Source organism: Oenanthe melanoleuca, chromosome 10 (assembly GCF_029582105.1).
Source record: "Oenanthe melanoleuca isolate GR-GAL-2019-014 chromosome 10, OMel1.0, whole genome shotgun sequence".
Classification (NCBI taxonomy): domain Eukaryota; kingdom Metazoa; phylum Chordata; class Aves; order Passeriformes; family Muscicapidae; genus Oenanthe; species Oenanthe melanoleuca.
Window position 1 is genome coordinate 15,137,884 of NC_079344.1, and position 17,387 is coordinate 15,155,270.

At 48.7% G+C, this 17,387-nt stretch overlaps 2 protein-coding genes across 7 annotated transcripts in view; one reads left to right on the forward strand and one right to left on the reverse strand.

The window, feature by feature from the left end:
• Window positions 1–17,387, forward strand: part of LOC130257427 (gonadotropin-releasing hormone II receptor-like) — a 34,053-nt gene that overhangs the window by 2,763 nt on the left and 13,903 nt on the right. The gene's annotated exons all lie outside the window — the stretch shown is intronic.
• Window positions 1,495–12,739, reverse strand: CILP (cartilage intermediate layer protein). Of its 2 annotated transcripts, XM_056499917.1 has the most exons (9): window positions 12,463–12,739; window positions 10,811–10,934; window positions 9,919–10,002; window positions 9,120–9,173; window positions 7,467–7,652; window positions 6,062–6,376; window positions 5,848–5,956; window positions 5,251–5,408; window positions 1,495–4,649 (listed from the first exon to the last, which is right to left on the reverse strand). In XM_056499917.1, the coding sequence occupies exons 2-9, from the start codon at window positions 10,866–10,868 to the stop codon at window positions 1,903–1,905; spliced, it is 3,711 nt and encodes a 1,236-aa protein (XP_056355892.1). In that variant the 5' UTR covers window positions 10,869–10,934; window positions 12,463–12,739; the 3' UTR covers window positions 1,495–1,902. The 2 variants fall into 2 exon arrangements, with proteins under 2 accessions (XP_056355892.1, XP_056355893.1); XM_056499918.1 differs by lacking the exon at window positions 7,467–7,652.

Here is a 17,387-nt window from a genome sequence, read left to right on the forward strand (position 1 = left end):
TCTCCTCGGTTAGTCTGTAGAAGTCATTTGTGTTACTTCACTCTCAAAGTGATGAAACTGAGTTTGGGATTTGGCTGTCTGTCTGCAGGGGAGGAGGGGAGCAGAGGGAAGAGACATTTCTCTGCACAAGCCAAGAGCTCTGTGGGAAGGTCCAAGCTAATGCTCCCCACTGGCCATCTTGGCTCCGACTCCTGCCAAGCCCTTGCAGCAGACTAGACACAAAAGAAAACACACAGAGTCTAAATTCATTGGTATGAAGAGGATTTGCCAGAGTATTCCACAGTCCTTCGTTTTCTGCTTTTCTTTGATAACTGTCAATTTGCATAAAAAGGTGGATTATTAAGGGTTTTTTTTACATAGTTTTACATAGTTCAGCCTGCCCTGTGTCAAACTTGAGAACATGTTCTGAAGCTTGCTAAACACTATAGAAAAATTCCCTGTGTCCTTGATGGGCACTGGGTATGGCAGCAAAAGCCTAGAACTGGCTTCATATCCATAGGAGGGGATTGGGTAGGAGAGGGAAATCCATCCCGGAGCGTTTGTTTGAATTCCAGTTTGCATCCAATAGCATTGTCCACATTTTTATGATCTCTCTTGGTAGGAATTTTGGTGTTGGAGACTTGCTGGCTTGTTTGCACCCCCAAAATTTATTGGTAGTGTTTGCCTGTAAACACAAGGTGTCTTCTGTGCTGTGAGGTCCTTGATTTCAGTCTGGGAAGGGTGGGGGATTGAAAGGACAATTTAACAGATCACTTGGAGAGGGATCACTGATCCCTTCTGTGGCCAGCTGTACCTTGCCAGCTCCTTGTGCTCACTGTTGCTGGGTGTGGAGAGAAGTCTGTCTTCTATCTCCACCCAGCACCGCTCTACCTTGTCTGGTTTCCTATCATCCTTAAAGCACAAATTCCCAGCCCTCTTTTCCCTCCACCTTGTGCCACTCCTTAATTCATCCCTGCTCAGACCTGCTGCTTTGATTCTTCCAGAACCATTGCTGACTCTCCATATGTCAAGCTGGAGAGATGTTTCCTGGCTGTAGCATGCCATGGCCAAATCATAGAGCTGCAAGAGAACCAGGCACCCACAAAACCTCTCACCCATATCCAGGATCAGTCTCACACTGATGAAGTTGTGACCTGTTTGTGAACAGAAAGATGAAATCCTTCTGGTTATCCTTTGCTCAGCTCTGCATGTGGTTTATTTACTTGGGCATTTCAAATACAAAAGTGACACGTTGTTGAAGTTAGAAAATGACTTCTTTTATTAACCTACGCTATCATAGAGCGTGGATTTTCTTGTCAGGTAATGCAAGAAGCAAGAGAAAACTCTAGCTGTATCCACATGGAGCCTACAAATCCACATGGCTTCTCTGTTCTATTGAGCATGTGAGTTCTTAGAAATGCAACTGCCAGTAGTTTAGCTTGAATACAGTTATTCTAAAACAAGCTAGCAATAAATAAAATACTTACATTTCAAGTACGAAACCTTGCAGTTGAATTCAGTATGAGAAAATCAGTTTATTCCTTTTCATGTTACCAACTACTGTACGGTACTTGGGCTGGCAAAGTCTGCAGATGCAGAACAGAAGAAAGTTTTATGTACATGACTTAATTGAATCATATGTTTAGTCTTCCCTTTAGGCTATCATGTGAAGCTGTTTAATGTCAGGCAGAAAGAAGATTTTTATGGATGCATTTAGTAAGACACAAACTCACTACCTCTGCTGGCCCCCAGTTCTCACCTTATGTCTTTCCTTTCTGGTGGGGAAAAAAATATGGCACCTTAATTATGTCACATAAATAATGACACCTACGAGCTTTCAATTACGTTATTTAGCAGGTTGATGTTACTTTCAAATTATATTTAATTGAGCATGAGTGACTTTACCAATGCTCCTATACAGCTCTAGTAGGTGGGACGTTGACCTCTCATGGGGATCTTGGCTTGGTTGTTTCGGCGGCTTGCCGGTGGCTTCCGGTACGCGGGGCTCTCCCCTGGCAGAACCAGGATGGACTGCTGGCCCAAGTCTGTCAGAGGCTGCTGGCCTAAGTCTGTCAGAGGCTGCCGGCCCAAATCTCTCAGAGGCTGCCGGCCCAAATCTCTCAGAGGCTGCCGGCCCAAGTCTGTCATAGGCTGCTGGCCCAAGTCTGTCATAGGCTGCTGGCCCAAATCTCTCAGAGGCTGCCGGCCCAAATCTCTCAGAGGCTGCCGGCCCAAGTCTGTCATAGGCTGCTGGCCCAAATCTCTCAGAGGCTGCCGGCCCAAATCTCTCAGAGGCTGCCGGCCCAAGTCTGTCAGAGGCTGCTGGCCCAAATCTCTCAGAGGCTGCCGGCCCAAATCTCTCAGAGGCTGCCGGCCCAAGTCTCTCAGAGGCTGCTGGCCCGAGTCCCTTGGAGGCTGCTGGCCTGAATCCCTTGGAGACTGCTGGCCCAAGTTCCTCTGAGACTGGAAGATGCTTTGCTCTGTCGCGCTCCTCTCTGAACAGGTGAAAGTCAACCCAACGCCAACATCACTCTTCATGATTCTGGACGTGCCATCAGATGTGCCATCGAAACACCTGCCCAGGGCGATTTCCTTGGCGATCCTCGGGTCTTGATCAGTGACAGTGTAGATGCCATAGTTGTGTCCCAGCGGGTCAAGAGGCGCCAGCATTGTGTACTCGCTGGTGTCATTGTTGGTGGCCATGGGGAGGTGGTTCACCAGGTACTCGTGGAGCATGCTGTTGACGCTCACTCGACGGCAGTTGCCTTGTGGGATGACTTTGACGAGCGTGCGGTCCACGCGGTCCTGGTCAAAGAGCATTCCGCTGCACTTGAACTCCAGGCAGGCTGCGGACACGTCCCGCTGCTGCGGGTCACGGATGCTGCGCACGTCCCTGATGCCATAGAGCTTGCCAATGGTGTGCGGGTGTGTCCCACCCATGTTGCGAGATCTTACATTCACTTCCTGGGGTCCGTTTATTTTTACTTTAATGTAGCAGGCTCTAAATTCCATGGGCTTGGGCCACCACGCCAGGTAGTCATCGGTCCAGCTCATGAGGTCATCTTCACTGAAGGGAACAGTGTTGTAGTCGTACCGGTCTCCTTCTATCCTGTAAAACCTGAAGTGAGCAGCACTGTGTGGAGCTTCCTCGCATTCACTGAGGTTTTCATAGGCATAAATAGGGCCATTGTTCTCTTCTGGGGAATTAGGGCTTGGCTTGGCCATGTTAATGCTGAATGCTGTTTTCTTGATGTTGGAGTCCTCATGGTCTGTCCTCCTGTAGTTGAGCTTGTTGAGGTATGGTTGTGGGACCCCAATAGCAGCAGGATTCAGTTTGGGAGCAGAGGGCACAGCTTCAAGCTCTTCCCCGCCCAAGCTTGCCAAGATATAAGCTCCATAGGCTTCAGGGTTTTGCTCATCACAGAAGGCGGGCACACAGGCGCCGTTGGGACCAGTGACTACACTATCGAAACGGCCCCATGCTCTGGGATTGGAGGAGAACCCTGGTTCTGGCTCCATGTTTATAATAGAAATCACAACCCCTTGGATCTGCTCGCTTTGCAGAAATCTCTCGCTTCTGTAGGCTCGGACTTTGACGTAGCACCGTCTGCTCTCAGGGACATCCAGGTTAAAAAGACGCCTCTCTTTGATCTCCATGTTCCCAACCAAAAAGGTTCTCTCCTCCCTTTTGCGCCGTGTGCTTTTCTCAATGTTGAAGTCCCCTTCTTCCTCCCATAACCCTGTCTCTGGGTTCAGGGACCAAAGCTTCATCTCTTGCACATGCTCTGGCATCTTGACTTGAGCAGCATCCAAATGAACCTTCACCTCTTCTGCATTGAGGGACTCAGTGCCCTGTTCATCCGTGAAGTCCACAGAAAACATGCCGTACGTGCGGAGCGGAAATACGTCTCCTTCCTCATCTACAAAGTTTAGGTCACTTTGTGTCACAGGGGCTGTGGAGATGTTTCTTGGGTCCAGAAATGTCACACTGGCTTTCACTTTGCCATTGTAGACCTCCCCATTTTTCCTATAAAATGCATTGGGAGGAATTTCTAATTCAGCAATTGGATCGTCTTCTTCCATTTCCCCCAAAGAAATCACGTTGGTTTCGGTGGATTCCAGTGTAACAGGGGCTTTCTTTCTTAGTAGCTTGATCTCATGAAATACAGCACCTCCATTTTCCTTGAAGGGCAGAACTTTTGTTGTGTTCACAAACTTCTGCAGCCGGTCTACGAAAGTTAGGACCAGTCTCTCCATATCTGCTGGGACGTGGATGGAGAAGGTTCCCTTGTACCCAGTCATACTCACTCTCTTGTTCCCCATGTAGATGTGGCCAAACCTCAGTGGCTCACCATTATCTGCTGCTGTGGCTCTGCCTCGAACCATTATTTTGGTCTCAGTGCATATTTTGCAACCACATTCGACGATGACTTTAGTGGGGAGCGTGTAGCCATCGCAGGAGATGTCCCTGGTTTCCATCTTGGATGCCCCACAGCAGTAGGAGACATTGTCCTTACACCGAAGTCCCTTATCCAGCTTTCCCACACAGGTCTTTGCTGGGCACTTGCCCACGTCGTAATAGAAGGAGTTTGTTGCTTTTTGGAAGCAATCGTGAGGAAGTCGGATGAGATGGCTTTGGGGTTGGGAGTCACAGGCTGCCTCTTGTCTTCCTGTTGAATAGGATTTCTTAATGAGCAGCGTGAAAGAATTGTACAGTCATCGCTATATTGTCTGAAACCTCAGAGCTAAATGTTGCTCCTAAAAGCAGTGAGATTTTTGCAGGATTTTATTGAGCTGGTTAACTAATTTCAGTGAAGCAAGTAGCTCAGCTTTAGCTTTAAGATCCTGATTAAGAGCTGTTTGCAGGATACTCCCTGCTTCTGCTTGTCCACTATGGTCATCCAGCCCACCCTTAGCTAGATGCTCTGCTGCTGCCCAGCTTTTTGGCTACGGCAAGACTAGAATATGGCCCAAGACTTTAAAAGCTACCCTAAATAAGCAGAAATATTCTCGTGTCAGGCAACAAGTACAGTGAGAAATCTGACAGCAGCAGGTTGAGGTTGAGAGGCCACCTGCAATCCAGAGCTCTGGTTTGTAGGGAGCATCTGGTTCATAACCAGCTCACTCAAGCTTATCTGCAAACAGATGAAAGATGTAAACCTCAGGTATTTTTCCTGTGACTTTTCTTTACCAGATGTATCACAGTTTCTGGTTCCTGCACACCAACACCTCCCCAGGTCCTCGGAGAACATCAGGCACATTTTCTCTTACCTATGACAGCCAGCTTGGCAACTTGGGACTTTGCTGACCCCCCGGCACTGCTGGCCTTGCAGAAATACTCTCCTGACTGCTCTCTCTTCAAGTTCTTCAGAATCAGGTTGTTTTTATATTTGTACAAGGAGGGATCCAGCAGTGAGCCATTGTGGTACCTGCCAGGAACAGTTAAGGGGACAGAGACTGACCATCTGCCTGGACCACAGCGATAGCCTAATCCTGCATCTTATTGTGTGGATTTTGCCAGATTTCCTGCCTCAGTTTCCCTGAGTTTGGCTAGGTGGCATCACCTAAAAATTGTCCCCTACTCCTGGCAATACTGTGATGTGGCTGCTGGACAGCTGGCAGGCAGGCAGAGCTGCCAGTTGTGTCTGATAAAGTTTTTAAACTCTCTTTTCTGTGTGTTTTTCCACTGAACCCCTTAGCAGATGACATTGATGTGCCATATTGAGGAAGCCATCACTTGCAGCCATCAGTTCTCAGCACTTTTAACTGTTTTATTACTAACACCCTCCCCCTCCCTATTTTTGGAGATCGTAAGGAGATAAAACTGGCAGGACTTTTTATCTGGCAGATCAAATTCAAGCTCCTTACCAGAGGTAGCGGTCGGGAGCTGGGCTCCCTCGGGCATCGCAGCAGAGTGACACGCTCTGTCCCTCTCTCCTGGCTTTGTCCTCAGGGCTCCTGAAAACATAGGGTTTGCCTGCAGGAGAAGGAAAAGGCCATTTCATTACTCTTGCTCTCATAAAAACACATTTTATTTCTGGTGCTGCAGAAAGCTTCCTGCAACCCCCCTCTTTGGGGCTACCTGATCGGTGCAGCTGCACTTGGATTGCCAGGTTTCTCCGGTTGCTCTCAGGCACGGTGACAGTCGCTGTTGCATATTTGGCTTTCTTTATTTTAAGGGTGTTTTTCCCATCAGGACAAACCCCTGGGATCCTAAACATGCCTCTGTTATCAGCCATTGTCAACAGCTTGAGTTTCTTGGCTTGCAGATAGACCCGGGCATCAGCAGCAGGTGACCCATCCTCGAGAGACACCTTCCCATGCAGGGTGGCATCCTCACACATGCAGGTGTCACAGTCAGCGTTGACATGGCCCATAGGGCAGGTGATGTTGCAGGCTGGAGGAGAAGCAGAAAGGTCAAAAGCGGCCCCAAGTCCCCACAATACTCCCAGCATGTTCTCGCATCTGCTTTTAATTTAAATGCAATAAGGCAAATACTGCATAAGGAGTAAATTGTATCCAAACCATATTTTTCCTGATTATCCACAGCTGTGCATTAGAAAGGCAGGGACGATGTCATTTTGAACCCGACAATTAGCAGAAAGCAGCCACGTGGATATAATTACAGCTAGGAACTGTTATTTACCTTCCCCAAAGGGCTGAATTTCAGGGAAATTTGAATCCAGATCAGCATGTGAGCTCTTAGCTCAACCCTGGCAAAATTACAAATTCAATGTTATAAACTTTCTAGGTTTCTGTTACCAGTGCATGCCCAGGAATTGTGATTTTGGTCTGTCTCAAAAGATGTCTCCCCTTATTCAGTGGTATCCTGGTTTTGCCAGGATGTGGGGTAATTGCCAAGTTAGCATTTCCCAATGGGTTTAATAGTTGGTCTCACAAATACTGTTCTGTTCTCATTTACCTGTAGTGATTAATCCTAAATAATAATCTGTCTCTTCCCAAGGCTCAGATCATTCCTTTTACAATCACAGAGCATCCCTGTAGAGGAGCTATCTGATATTTCAAAGATGGAAATAAATATAAGAAATCAGGAAAAACCTGAAACAACTTTTCTGCACAAAACATGTTTTCAGATTTTTTCAAAATTATTTGGCTAAAAGGGGATTATAAGAATAACATCATTAATTACAAGCCCCTTCAGCAGAGGCTAATGCAGTTTGATATTCCCAAATCATCTCTTTCCTGGAGGATGCATGGAGGCACCTGTTTGCAGTCACTGACTCCACTTTGAGAGCTGCTGTTATAACAAGTTTAATGAGTTTTTTTTTCTATATCTCCATGATATTATGAATGTCTGTCATCTTTCTGTTTGGCTCTGCTCTTGGTACTCTCCAGCCCTGCTTGGGAATCACTAAATTCTGTCAAAGGAGAGAAAGCTGGTAAAATGACAGCAAAGGGATACAACACCTGCGCAGTGGTGAGACCAGGACATCCTCCCCTGCCCATAAGTGAGTTTATAGGAGCACCTGAGCAAACATGTCCAATGCAGAGCCGCCCTTCCTCAGTTGCTTCATTACAGTGCACGCCCCAGAGGCGCTCAGCTAGGCAGGATCTGGTACGCTTCTGCACCCCGGTTTGGCCACACTTTGCTGAGCACTCACTCCATTTCGACCATGGAGACAAAAACCTTTTTGAATCTTGCACCAGTGGACCTTGAATAACATCAGTGGTGTGTTACTGAGACGCACATTACACGTACAGCTGCCCAAAAATGGGCTGTTTGGTTTTAGCAACTTCTATAGAGCTCTGATTATACATTTGGATATTATGCACCACATGGATTAAACAAACTCAAAGCATATTCAGGGAGCTGGGAATTAAAGCATGAGAAGGCATCTGAAGGCTTCTGACTTAATTCCCCACAGGCTACCAAATTCAGGATGATTAAGATAAACCCAAGGGAAGCAAAGTGCAGGCAGCTTATGCTTAGTGTTGAATAACTTTGGCTTAAGGAAATCAAACACACATTCTCATTTAAATGTTGTTTGAGGGGCAACACTTGTCTGTTTCAAATGTGGTTAAGTAGTTTTTAAAAAGGGTGAAATGATTAAATAGTTACAAAAAAAGAGTAAAATTATTGGTATGATCATGTTGAATGTTTTTAACCAAATTTCAACATGTGTTTTTTATAGGGGCAGCGTGTGTCCTATTGTGAGCACCACTTTTACTGAGTGCAAACCAGAAGCTTAAGATGCTACCGAGAAGGCTGAGCATGTCAGGAGCCAGCTGATTGGTAAAACAGAGAAAATTTACAAAACACATTGAGAGTTTAATATGAGGTTATATTTTTAAAGGAATTTCTTTAAATGGGCTATGAGATGCTATTAATTTAAGCTACTTTAAATGGATGAAATCCATTCCAAGTCTGTGGTTTGGGCTTTTTAAAAAATGACATATTTTAATAATGTTTATGAGGATGTACTAGTGACTAAAGTTTCTAAAAATGAAGTTTCTTGGAGACATATGCTATGTCATCTCCCATACCTATTCTTCCACCCAGTTTGTAATAGAGCAGGTTGATTTGTTTCCTAGAAAGGCAGACAGTCACAGGGCTGGACTGTTCAAATTGTGAAGGGGTGGTTGAAAACAATCCTGGCTTATGAAAGCAGGTGGGTGGAAAAGACCCTTTAAGTGAGACCAGATATGGGAATGTCATGTCTGGCTCAGAGTGAGCACTTGGCTTAGATGGGCAAGGTTTTAATCTGTTGGCCAGTCAGCATCTCTAGTTCAGCATCCCCAGCAGTGGGATCCATGACTTATTATTTAGCAATTTGAGGTATGCAAGAGGAGGTGGGCTTAGGGACAAGGTCACATCCTGTGGATAAATGCTTATTTGTGCTTGCCCCAAGCAAAAACTGAATGTGCAACAGATTAAAGTGGCATCTCAGCAAGATCCTAAGCTTGTTTGAGATCAGCTGCTTTAATCTGCAGGGCTGGTGGTGATATGAAATGAGAAGAGGAATCCTGTGGAGGAAAATGGCATTATCTGGCTCTGGGTAGCTTTTTGACAGCAGAAAACGCAGAAAGTTGAGGATGATGGAGAAGCTGAGGGGTTGAGCATTGGTGGGGACATGGGAAGGGACAGGGCTGGCCCGTGGCACTGGCCAGCAGGAACATACTGCGTCTGACGTAGGTGAAGGTTGGGTCTCCCCGGCGAGAGCTGCTCCTCGTACCTGTGGGGAGAGGGCTGATTCAGGCAGGGTCTTCCAGCCAGGGAGCCAGCCCCAGCATCACTGTCTTGTGCCATCCACTTTGAGAGGAAAACTATCTTACTGGTAGTTTTCAAAAAAGTACCTCTCAGCAAGTGGAGGGGACCTCTCAGTGTCCATGATTATGGTGCTTTGATTCTTCCCAGTAGCTAAGAGAGCTGCTGGGAGCTGGACAAAAGGCTGGGAAAATCTCAAATTCTTCGGCATTGCCAGCCCTTTCAGTGCCTGCTGGAATTTAAATTCTGAGCCCTGGACAGCATAGATAAAAGGTCGAGGCATCTCCCAGAGTGGGCTCTGCAGGTGATTAATCCCCCACAGGCTTTGATTCTAAAGGAATGGTGTCACAAACCACCCAGGGTGTGGGGACAGGCTGGGGCAGGGTAAAAAAGGCAGGTCAGAACATGTGCTAGCCCATCCCTGGGCTCTTCTCACCCTCCCACCCTGTGCATGCCTCCCGCAGGAGCTGGGGCTGTGGTCACAAGTTGACCTTCCCATTTCCAGGAGGGGAGCCAACAGCGTGTGTCAGCGATAGCCAAAACCCTACAGGAGGTCATGGATGATTAATATTTATTCCATTGCCTAAATTGTAGAATCATAGAATGATTCTAACCCTAAATGTCCTCTTCTACTCAAATAACATTGGTTAGTTGTAAATTGTTGGGAAAATTGTCCAGTGAGGAAAATCCACCCAAGGTGGGAATTAACTTACTCTCCAAGCTGAGCATTACCAGTGGGCTGAAGGTTCTCTGTCCTATCTGGACCCTGCTGAGGGCTGGTTTCAGAATCCTTTGTCCTAAGGGTCAATAAATGAAAGAATAAATTAGATTCAAGGAATTGGGCATCCTTAGGCTCAATATTGCAGCTTTCCCATTGGACTGTGGCTGGTTAGAGCTTGTGTAGGATGCAGCACAGGAGATGCCAAGAAAAGGACATAATGGAGATATCCAACAGCATCAGTACAGCTCGGGTATGATACAAATTTTCTATTTCCCTTAGCACCCAAGAAAAACTTTTTTTGTACTTCTTGTGTTGGAGTAGCTCAGATTGATTCACCTTTTTATAGCTGGAGAGATAAAATATCTCCTGCTTCTCCGTGCACAAGGAGAAATGAATCCAAGGTGGATAATGTTGGTTGTTTCTATGGGACAGTAAGTGGTTTCTGAACTTGCTATCCACCTGTGTGGATAGCTCCCGAGGGGAGCTGGTGGCTGTGGCTGGTTCCTGGGGTGCTTGCTGGGACTCGTCCCAAACTGGGCAGCTGAGCCCCAGCACCAGCTCTGCCCTGTGGGTGCAGACTGGACACTATGGGGTCTCAGGGCCAGCAGGCAGGGATGGTCCCAGCATGGCCAGTGGGCTGGGGAGCTGATCGCTGGTCAACCAGGGGCTCACTGACTTGCAGGCAGGGTTTGCTTGAGCTCTGGGGGCTGGATGGGAGCCAGTCCTTGTGTGGAAGTTGTCTGGCCGGGCAAATGCCGCAGTGACCCAGACCCAGCAGCGCTGTCAGGCTGTGTCTGCTGGCTCAGCGGCTGCCAACAGGCATGCCTGCGCTGGCATGGGCAGGGGACAGCGCGGGGACCAGAACAGAAACGTTTAACCTTCACCTAAAACAGATGTGGCTCCCAAGAGGAGGAGGAGGATCCAGCCTTTCATGGTGACCATCGGTGTTTCCAGAGATGACCAGGGGTTTCCTGGAGTTTCCGCAGCCGTCCCACGCCTTCCCCAGTCCTGCAGAGACAAGCCCGACCGTGCCAAAGCTCACCCAGGTCCTTCTGCTTTTGGGGAGCTTCTCCCAGGCTGAACCATTCCAAAACATGCCACAGGGCCACTTACACCCCTGCTCACCCACCCGCAGCAGCTCTTCCTTTATTCCCCCAGAGGGGAGCAGCAAGGGCTCCACATCTGTGCTCACATCCCCCCTGCTTCTCACCATCACATCTGAGCCCAAATCTATTCTGCAGAGCACTACTTTGTAACTGCATCTCCTTAACATGCCTAGGAGCAGCTTAAATACTTCTGCAGAGATCTCTCACAGCCCACGCCACTCTGCAGGCCCCCTGCACTCAGCTCTACTCCCCACAGGAGCAGGGACAGCCCCAAGCCTCCATCCCGCTGTCTGCAAACTGGGCATAGTGTGAGGACAGCATCTTAATCCAGTACATCCCAGAGTGTGGGGAGAGGAAAGGCTCCTGAGCACATCTAAAAACAGAAAACCTTATGCACAAGCCAAGTCTTTCCTGCAAATGTAGCAAGAAGCTCAATATTTTCCTTTTCCCACAGGCACAGATGTAAGACTGAGGCTTTGTATCACTCTTCACCAGCTCAAGCACTTCAGATTTTGTTTTCAGTGAGTCCCTTTGCCCTAGAGCATCAAGCATTTGGGTATTTAATTTCTGAATGTACCTGTGGAGCTGTCCCTAGTGACACCAGCTGGAATTCCAGGTGTTTTATTTTATTGCATCCAAAATTAATGAACTGGGAGGAGGGGAAAATATTGCCCCAGCCTTTTGGTGCCTCAGTTTACCCATAAGATAGGGCTGACAAAGAGCAGCCAGTAGCAAGAATACTCTCTTATTTGTAAGTGGCATTAACCATCTCCTCTGAGACTGGGGAATGTGGGACTAGGAAAAGCTTTGATAATGGCTCAGCAAATCCCAGTCAAGCAAAAATAACAAGCAACACATGAGCGGTGTTTTGTGGGCTTACGGTGGGGTCATGAACTCGCAGCCAGACAATAACCAGGAAAAAATTAATCCTGTTTCCCACTTGGCCACTATTTTTGGAGCTGACTGCAACTTGTTCAGCACTGGGGTTGGGACTGGGATACACCCCTCTGTACCCAGACATGCGATGCTATAAAAGGGGGGTTCAAGCGGCAAATCTTGGCAGCAGGGGAGGTTTGGAGTTGTCTGTGTCCCCTGTCTGCAGGGGGCTGTGGGAGCCAGCCCGGACAGAGCCGCGGGAGATCAAACAGCCCCACCTAAGCAGAGCCCCCCAAACCCCCTCTTCAGATGTCCCAGTAACCCTTCTCTAAACCCATCAGCTGGGACAAGGAAGGGAGGAGCGGGACGCAGGGAACTGCATCCCCATCGATGTTTTTCAGCCTCTGTGCCGTCATCTGCCCATTAATTAATTTCCATCTCACCTTCAATCAAAGCCGCTCTTAATTACACCGCCTTAACACAACATAATTCTATAACCACTATCTGCCGCAGAAGGGAAAACAGCGGGACCGGGTTAGGTTTTTTTCTCTTACCTAAAAAGCCATAAAAACCCCGTCTTCTCGCCACGGAGCCGCCAGCCGAGCTGAGATCCGGGGGCGAGACGAGGGCTTGTCAGCTGCGGGTTCAGGGATTTGCAGCCGGTCGGGAAGAAGAGAGAGCTGCAGCTCACCGAAACCTCCCCTGCGCCGAGCGGAGCCGGGCTGTGTGCGAGCCTCCCGCCGAGGCGGCGAGGTCGCTTATATAGCCCGGCGTGTAGCTTAGGGGATGGCAGCGAGCCACCAGCCGCGAGCACAAACAGATCGGACGCGCGAGGAAACCGCAGCCTGAATAATCCCTTAATAAGGTGATGGTAAACAGAAACCTGTGGCGATGCCACGGCGTGGCGGCTGCTGCTGGTGGCGGGACAGGGCACAGTGTGGGTATCACGTCCTGGTGTGGGCATCACGTCCTGGTGTGGGCACCGCATCCCCACACAGCACTGTCAGTGTTAGGGGTTCACCTGGGGTCTGGATCTGAAATAGATGCTGCTGGGTGTTGAAGGTGGAGATAGAGTGAACAGGCAATGAGTTTTGGGGTGCTGTTTTGGCTTTACCCAGTCTGGGACAAATGTGATGTCCACCCAGCAGTGCACGTGGATTTGTCCCGTTTTGCAGGAGTGGGGTATGGCTCAGCTGGGCACCATTCCCTGCACTGCCTACCTACCTCTACCCCTGCCCTGGCTCTGGCAGGGGTCAGATGAGGATGCTGTGGGGATGTGAGGATGTGGGACAAAGCCAGTAGGATTGGTTTGAACACCCGGGGTAGCACAGAGCTGCAGAGGCAGGACCATCCTTGCAAATAAATGATTGCATCTTGAGCCAGAGGGAGATCTAGCAATGACCCCTAACCAGAGTTTCCTGTTGCCCCACTCTGGCTTCAGCCTTCCAGGCTTTTCTCCCCTCTGCAGCCATATTTGTCTCATGTAACTTGTGGCAACTGGTCCATGGACACAGGGCTCCTGGGGGTTGACAAAGCATGTGGCCTTGTGCAAGTGACTGCCACCCATGCATGCAGCTCTGGAGCCACTGGACTGTGTGGACGGTTGCTGCACGAATGTGGTGTGAAAGTGTGTTGTGCTTTATGTGTCAGGGGCAACTCCCAAAAGAAGGAGATGGGTATTAGGGCTGTCACTGGGGGCCAGTGGTGTCCCAGGCTACCTCCTAGCAATCCTTGTCAGCCCTGCTGCCAGAGGGAGTGGTTCAGGAGGAACACAGATCAAGATGTCACATAAAAAATAATCAGCAGTGACCTACACCAGCTCCTGTTTATGTTTACGAGGAAAAAGGAAAAAACACCTGAGATGTGCCAAAAAATGGCAGAATGTTTATCTGGTGGGAAAGGAGTGCCCAGTGAGCTGGAAGCTCCAGACCTCTGACATAAACATGAAGATCATCTCTGTTTCCCCTCTGTGATGAGGACAAGATGTGGGAAAGGTGCTGAGGCAGAGAGCAAGGAATTCATCTTTCCCAGATAGAACCTGCCTCCCACCACAGCTGACCCACACTAAGCACAGCACCACTGCCTTGGCAATGCCCCATCTCCAGTCCGACCAGCTGCTTGCCCACATCCTGGCCCACATCAATTTCTAAGGGTGGCACTGCTGGATAAGGAAACGTGCTGTTCTGCAAAAGGAATAAAATGTTATTCCTTACGTTATAGAAATGGGATGATGGCTCTAACCCAGTGCAGGTGCAGGCATTTCTGCAGGGGATTTTGCAGCCTCCTCAGCATGACTGTTTTCTCTCTAGCATGTCTCCTTCAAGACAAGCTCTGGAGACGTGTGTGTATTCAGGAACAGGTTTGGGAAGTGTGAGTTCATGCAAACCCCAAGTCTCTAGAAAAGTTCCTTTGCACAGTCTCTCTTGACTTGACCATCCCTTGCTGCAGCTGTGATGTGGCTGACTTTGGAGGGAGTAGCATTAGAAGAGCCCCAGATGTTCCCAGTGCTGAGCACTGGCTCTGGGAGATGCTTTCCATCTGCCTGGAGGTGAACGATGCCTCAACCCATGGGGTGGAGAGGACAAGGCAGGGGCTGCCCCATGCCCAGGGTAGTCTGCAGGGTTGTAGTACCTGTAGCCAGTGAGAAGGATGCAACCCAGACCAAACTGCTTCTGTCTTTCTGCCCATTACCAGTAGCTTCAGCTGCCTAAGGCTGCTGCTTCCCATCAGAAAGCAGCAGATCAACAGCCTCTTGGACTCATTCCCTTCCTGGATTAATGCTGGGGAGTCTACCCAAATCTCATGGGTTTTTTCCATGGTTTCATCACTGAGGTGTAATTACAAAGCCATTAAGTATTTATGTGAGTGCTGCCATGCTTAATGCTCCTCCTGACCAGTGCTGAGGCTGGGGCAGTGTCAGAGGAGTGTGACAGCAGATGGTGCCAGCAGCATCTCCCTTCCCACACTCCTTTGTGGTTGCATCCACAACTTTTCTTGTGTTCCAGGGGAAGACAAGAAATCCAGGGGAAAACTGGCTAGTAATGCTCATCCTGGTTCTTCATGCCTCCCAGCATTTCTAGCACAGCATGGGCTGAGTGACCATCTCCAAAAGCCAGCTGCACCATGCCAGGAGGATAACAGGGTTGGAGGGGCTGCTCTCAGGGCTGCATGTGGAGTTCACAGGCTGTGGGATCTGTGAAATGCTCTGTGGAGCCCCTAAATCCCCTTTTGGGCTAAGGCCGTGCCTAATTCCCTGCCGGCTGCCCTCATCCTCCCTCCCTGCGCCCTCTCCGCTCCGCCAAAGGGAGCTGACGGTTATTTTCCCCTGCTGCATGTTTCTGGGCTTGCTTCTGTTTACGGAGATGGGAGTTAAAATAACTGATTGATGACTTTGTTCCATCCCAAACACTTTGGGGAAGTTTGCGTGGTTTAGAAGGGAGAGTTGGGAGCTGGGATTTCATTAAGCACTTGGCTCCCGGCACTTCAGCCATGCTCCAGGGGTGGCTAATGTTGTTTTTTAAATCCTGTTTTGCTGTCCCAGGAGCTGAAGTGGTGATTTCCATGGTTTGTAGGAGAACTTGGAGATGTGGCAAGTCCCTGAGGTTCCCCCTGAGCTCTGAGACACAGCAAACTTTGCAGCCACCACAATATTGTTTCACTTAAACCCTCCTCCACCGCTTCATCAGCACAAAATCACACTCCAGCTGCCTAAAATCTTTGGAAAAGAGCCAAAAAAATGAATTACTGGAGTTTGTTTTCACTGTGCAGATGAGGATTTACAGGCTGTGACTGGGAGAAAAGGAGTGAGTGGACCTTTTTCCTCTCTGGAATGATTTGCTTGAGAGCTAAACCTTTTACTGGGGCTCTGTAGTGCTCAGCTCCATAAACATCATTTATGGAACAGATACAAAAGGCAGTGCACAGTGGGGACATCAGGAGAGCCAGGATCCAGGGAAAGACTGATTTTAGTCTCTGGAGCTCAGGAAGGCTTTTTCTGCAGTGGTGAAAGAGCCAGGAGTGAGGAGACAGTCCTGGTTGTGGGGTCTATTCCACGGGGTAAGCCCCCAAATGTTGCTGGCACCAACACAACTGACCCCTGTTATGTAAAAGAGGATGCCCTCTGTTCCATTGCATCTGTAAAGGAAAAGGGCTTTTTCTAGTGCTTTTGCAGGGCATGTTTGCTATTAGAGTGCCCAGGACTGTCATCTTCCACCCTACTGCACACATTTGGACCCACATACCCTGGGGAGGGATTCACTGGTCACTGGGATATCCTGGACTACAGAAGGGTCCCGCTGGTATGTCTCTCCTAGATTCCACAGCCGTATCTGCTGTCTCTCCTTCCCTGTCAGAGCTTGGAGGGGCAGAAACCATGTTACTGTTGAGAGCACCAGAAGTGCCTCAATAGTGAACCCCTTTTTAATTGTCTGTCTGAGCTGGAGAAATTAAGATAAGAATTCTGACTCATTTAGAAACTCTCTTCGAGATGGAGAAGGCCATTATTTTCAAGCCCTACATGAATAATGCATATCCCAGCCTCTCCCTGGAGAATTAACTGCTCAGAGACACTTGCAGGGCAGCATCATGGTGTGAGGAACATCCTGCCCACAGATGTGGCAGGGCCTGAGCTATTGCACAACCTCTGATCAATGATGTAAAAGCGGTCACAGAATGGGAAGAGGTGTGATGGGAATGTGGCCAGGTCCAAGCCAGGACAGCACCTCAATGAGGACATTTACACTGCAAAGGAAGGGCAGGAGCAGAGCTTCAACCCACAGTCCACCAGCTGTTTGCTTTAGCTCTGGTCAGGGTTGGATGGACAAAGACCATCCTGTGTCAAAGTCCGTGTTGATTTAGGTAATTAATTGCTCCTGAAGAAATCCTTGATTTATTGCTTATGTTTATGGGTATTGGCTTTGGGCTGGGATGCACTCCAGGCTGTGCACCCGTGCTGGCACGGGGAGCAGCTTTCCCACACATGGGATGGTGATCCCTGGTCCCATTTGTGCCATTTCTTCCATATTCTTGCTATAAACCAAGTTGAAGAGGGTAGGTTTGCAGTGATTTACACCAGCAAAACATCAGCCAGTTTTTCCTAAAAACCAGCAAAATCCTGCCTGACCCATGAGTGTGATGGGGAGAGCTTGGTTCTTCCAGTTTGTCTTTCTCCTGTTTTGCAGGGATTCACTGGAGAGATGTAGGCTGTGTAAGTCAGACCAGAGGCAACAGTGATGGCAGTGAAAGCAAAGCTTTGAGTTAAGAAAGGTTTTTTAGTGTTCGGACGAGCCTCTACATGGAATGGACAGAAAGGTGGAAGAGATGGAGCCATAAGGGTAGTGGGCACTCCTCATTGAACCATGTGGGAATTTCTCTCAGGTTAATTATTGCACTAAGCAGTGTGGAGCTGTGCCTGGGCTGGGGTAATCAGGGTTGATCCACCCCCAGATTTCAGCTCCAAAAGAGTTTGCCAGCATCCCCA

Bases quoted from the DNA above. Each gene is read 5' to 3' on its own strand.
- CILP (XM_056499917.1), bottom strand. From the start codon at position 10,868: ATGGTCACCATGAAAGGCTGGATCCTCCTCCTCCTCTTGGGAGCCACA. The intron at 6,377-7,466 runs GTGCTCCTATAA...CTTCTCCTCCAG, and splicing joins CATTGGACATGTTTGCTCAG to CCTGCAACATCACCTGCCCT. The intron at 5,409-5,847 runs GTAAGGAGCTTG...TGTTCCTGGCAG, and splicing joins GCTCCCGACCGCTACCTCTG to GTACCACAATGGCTCACTGC.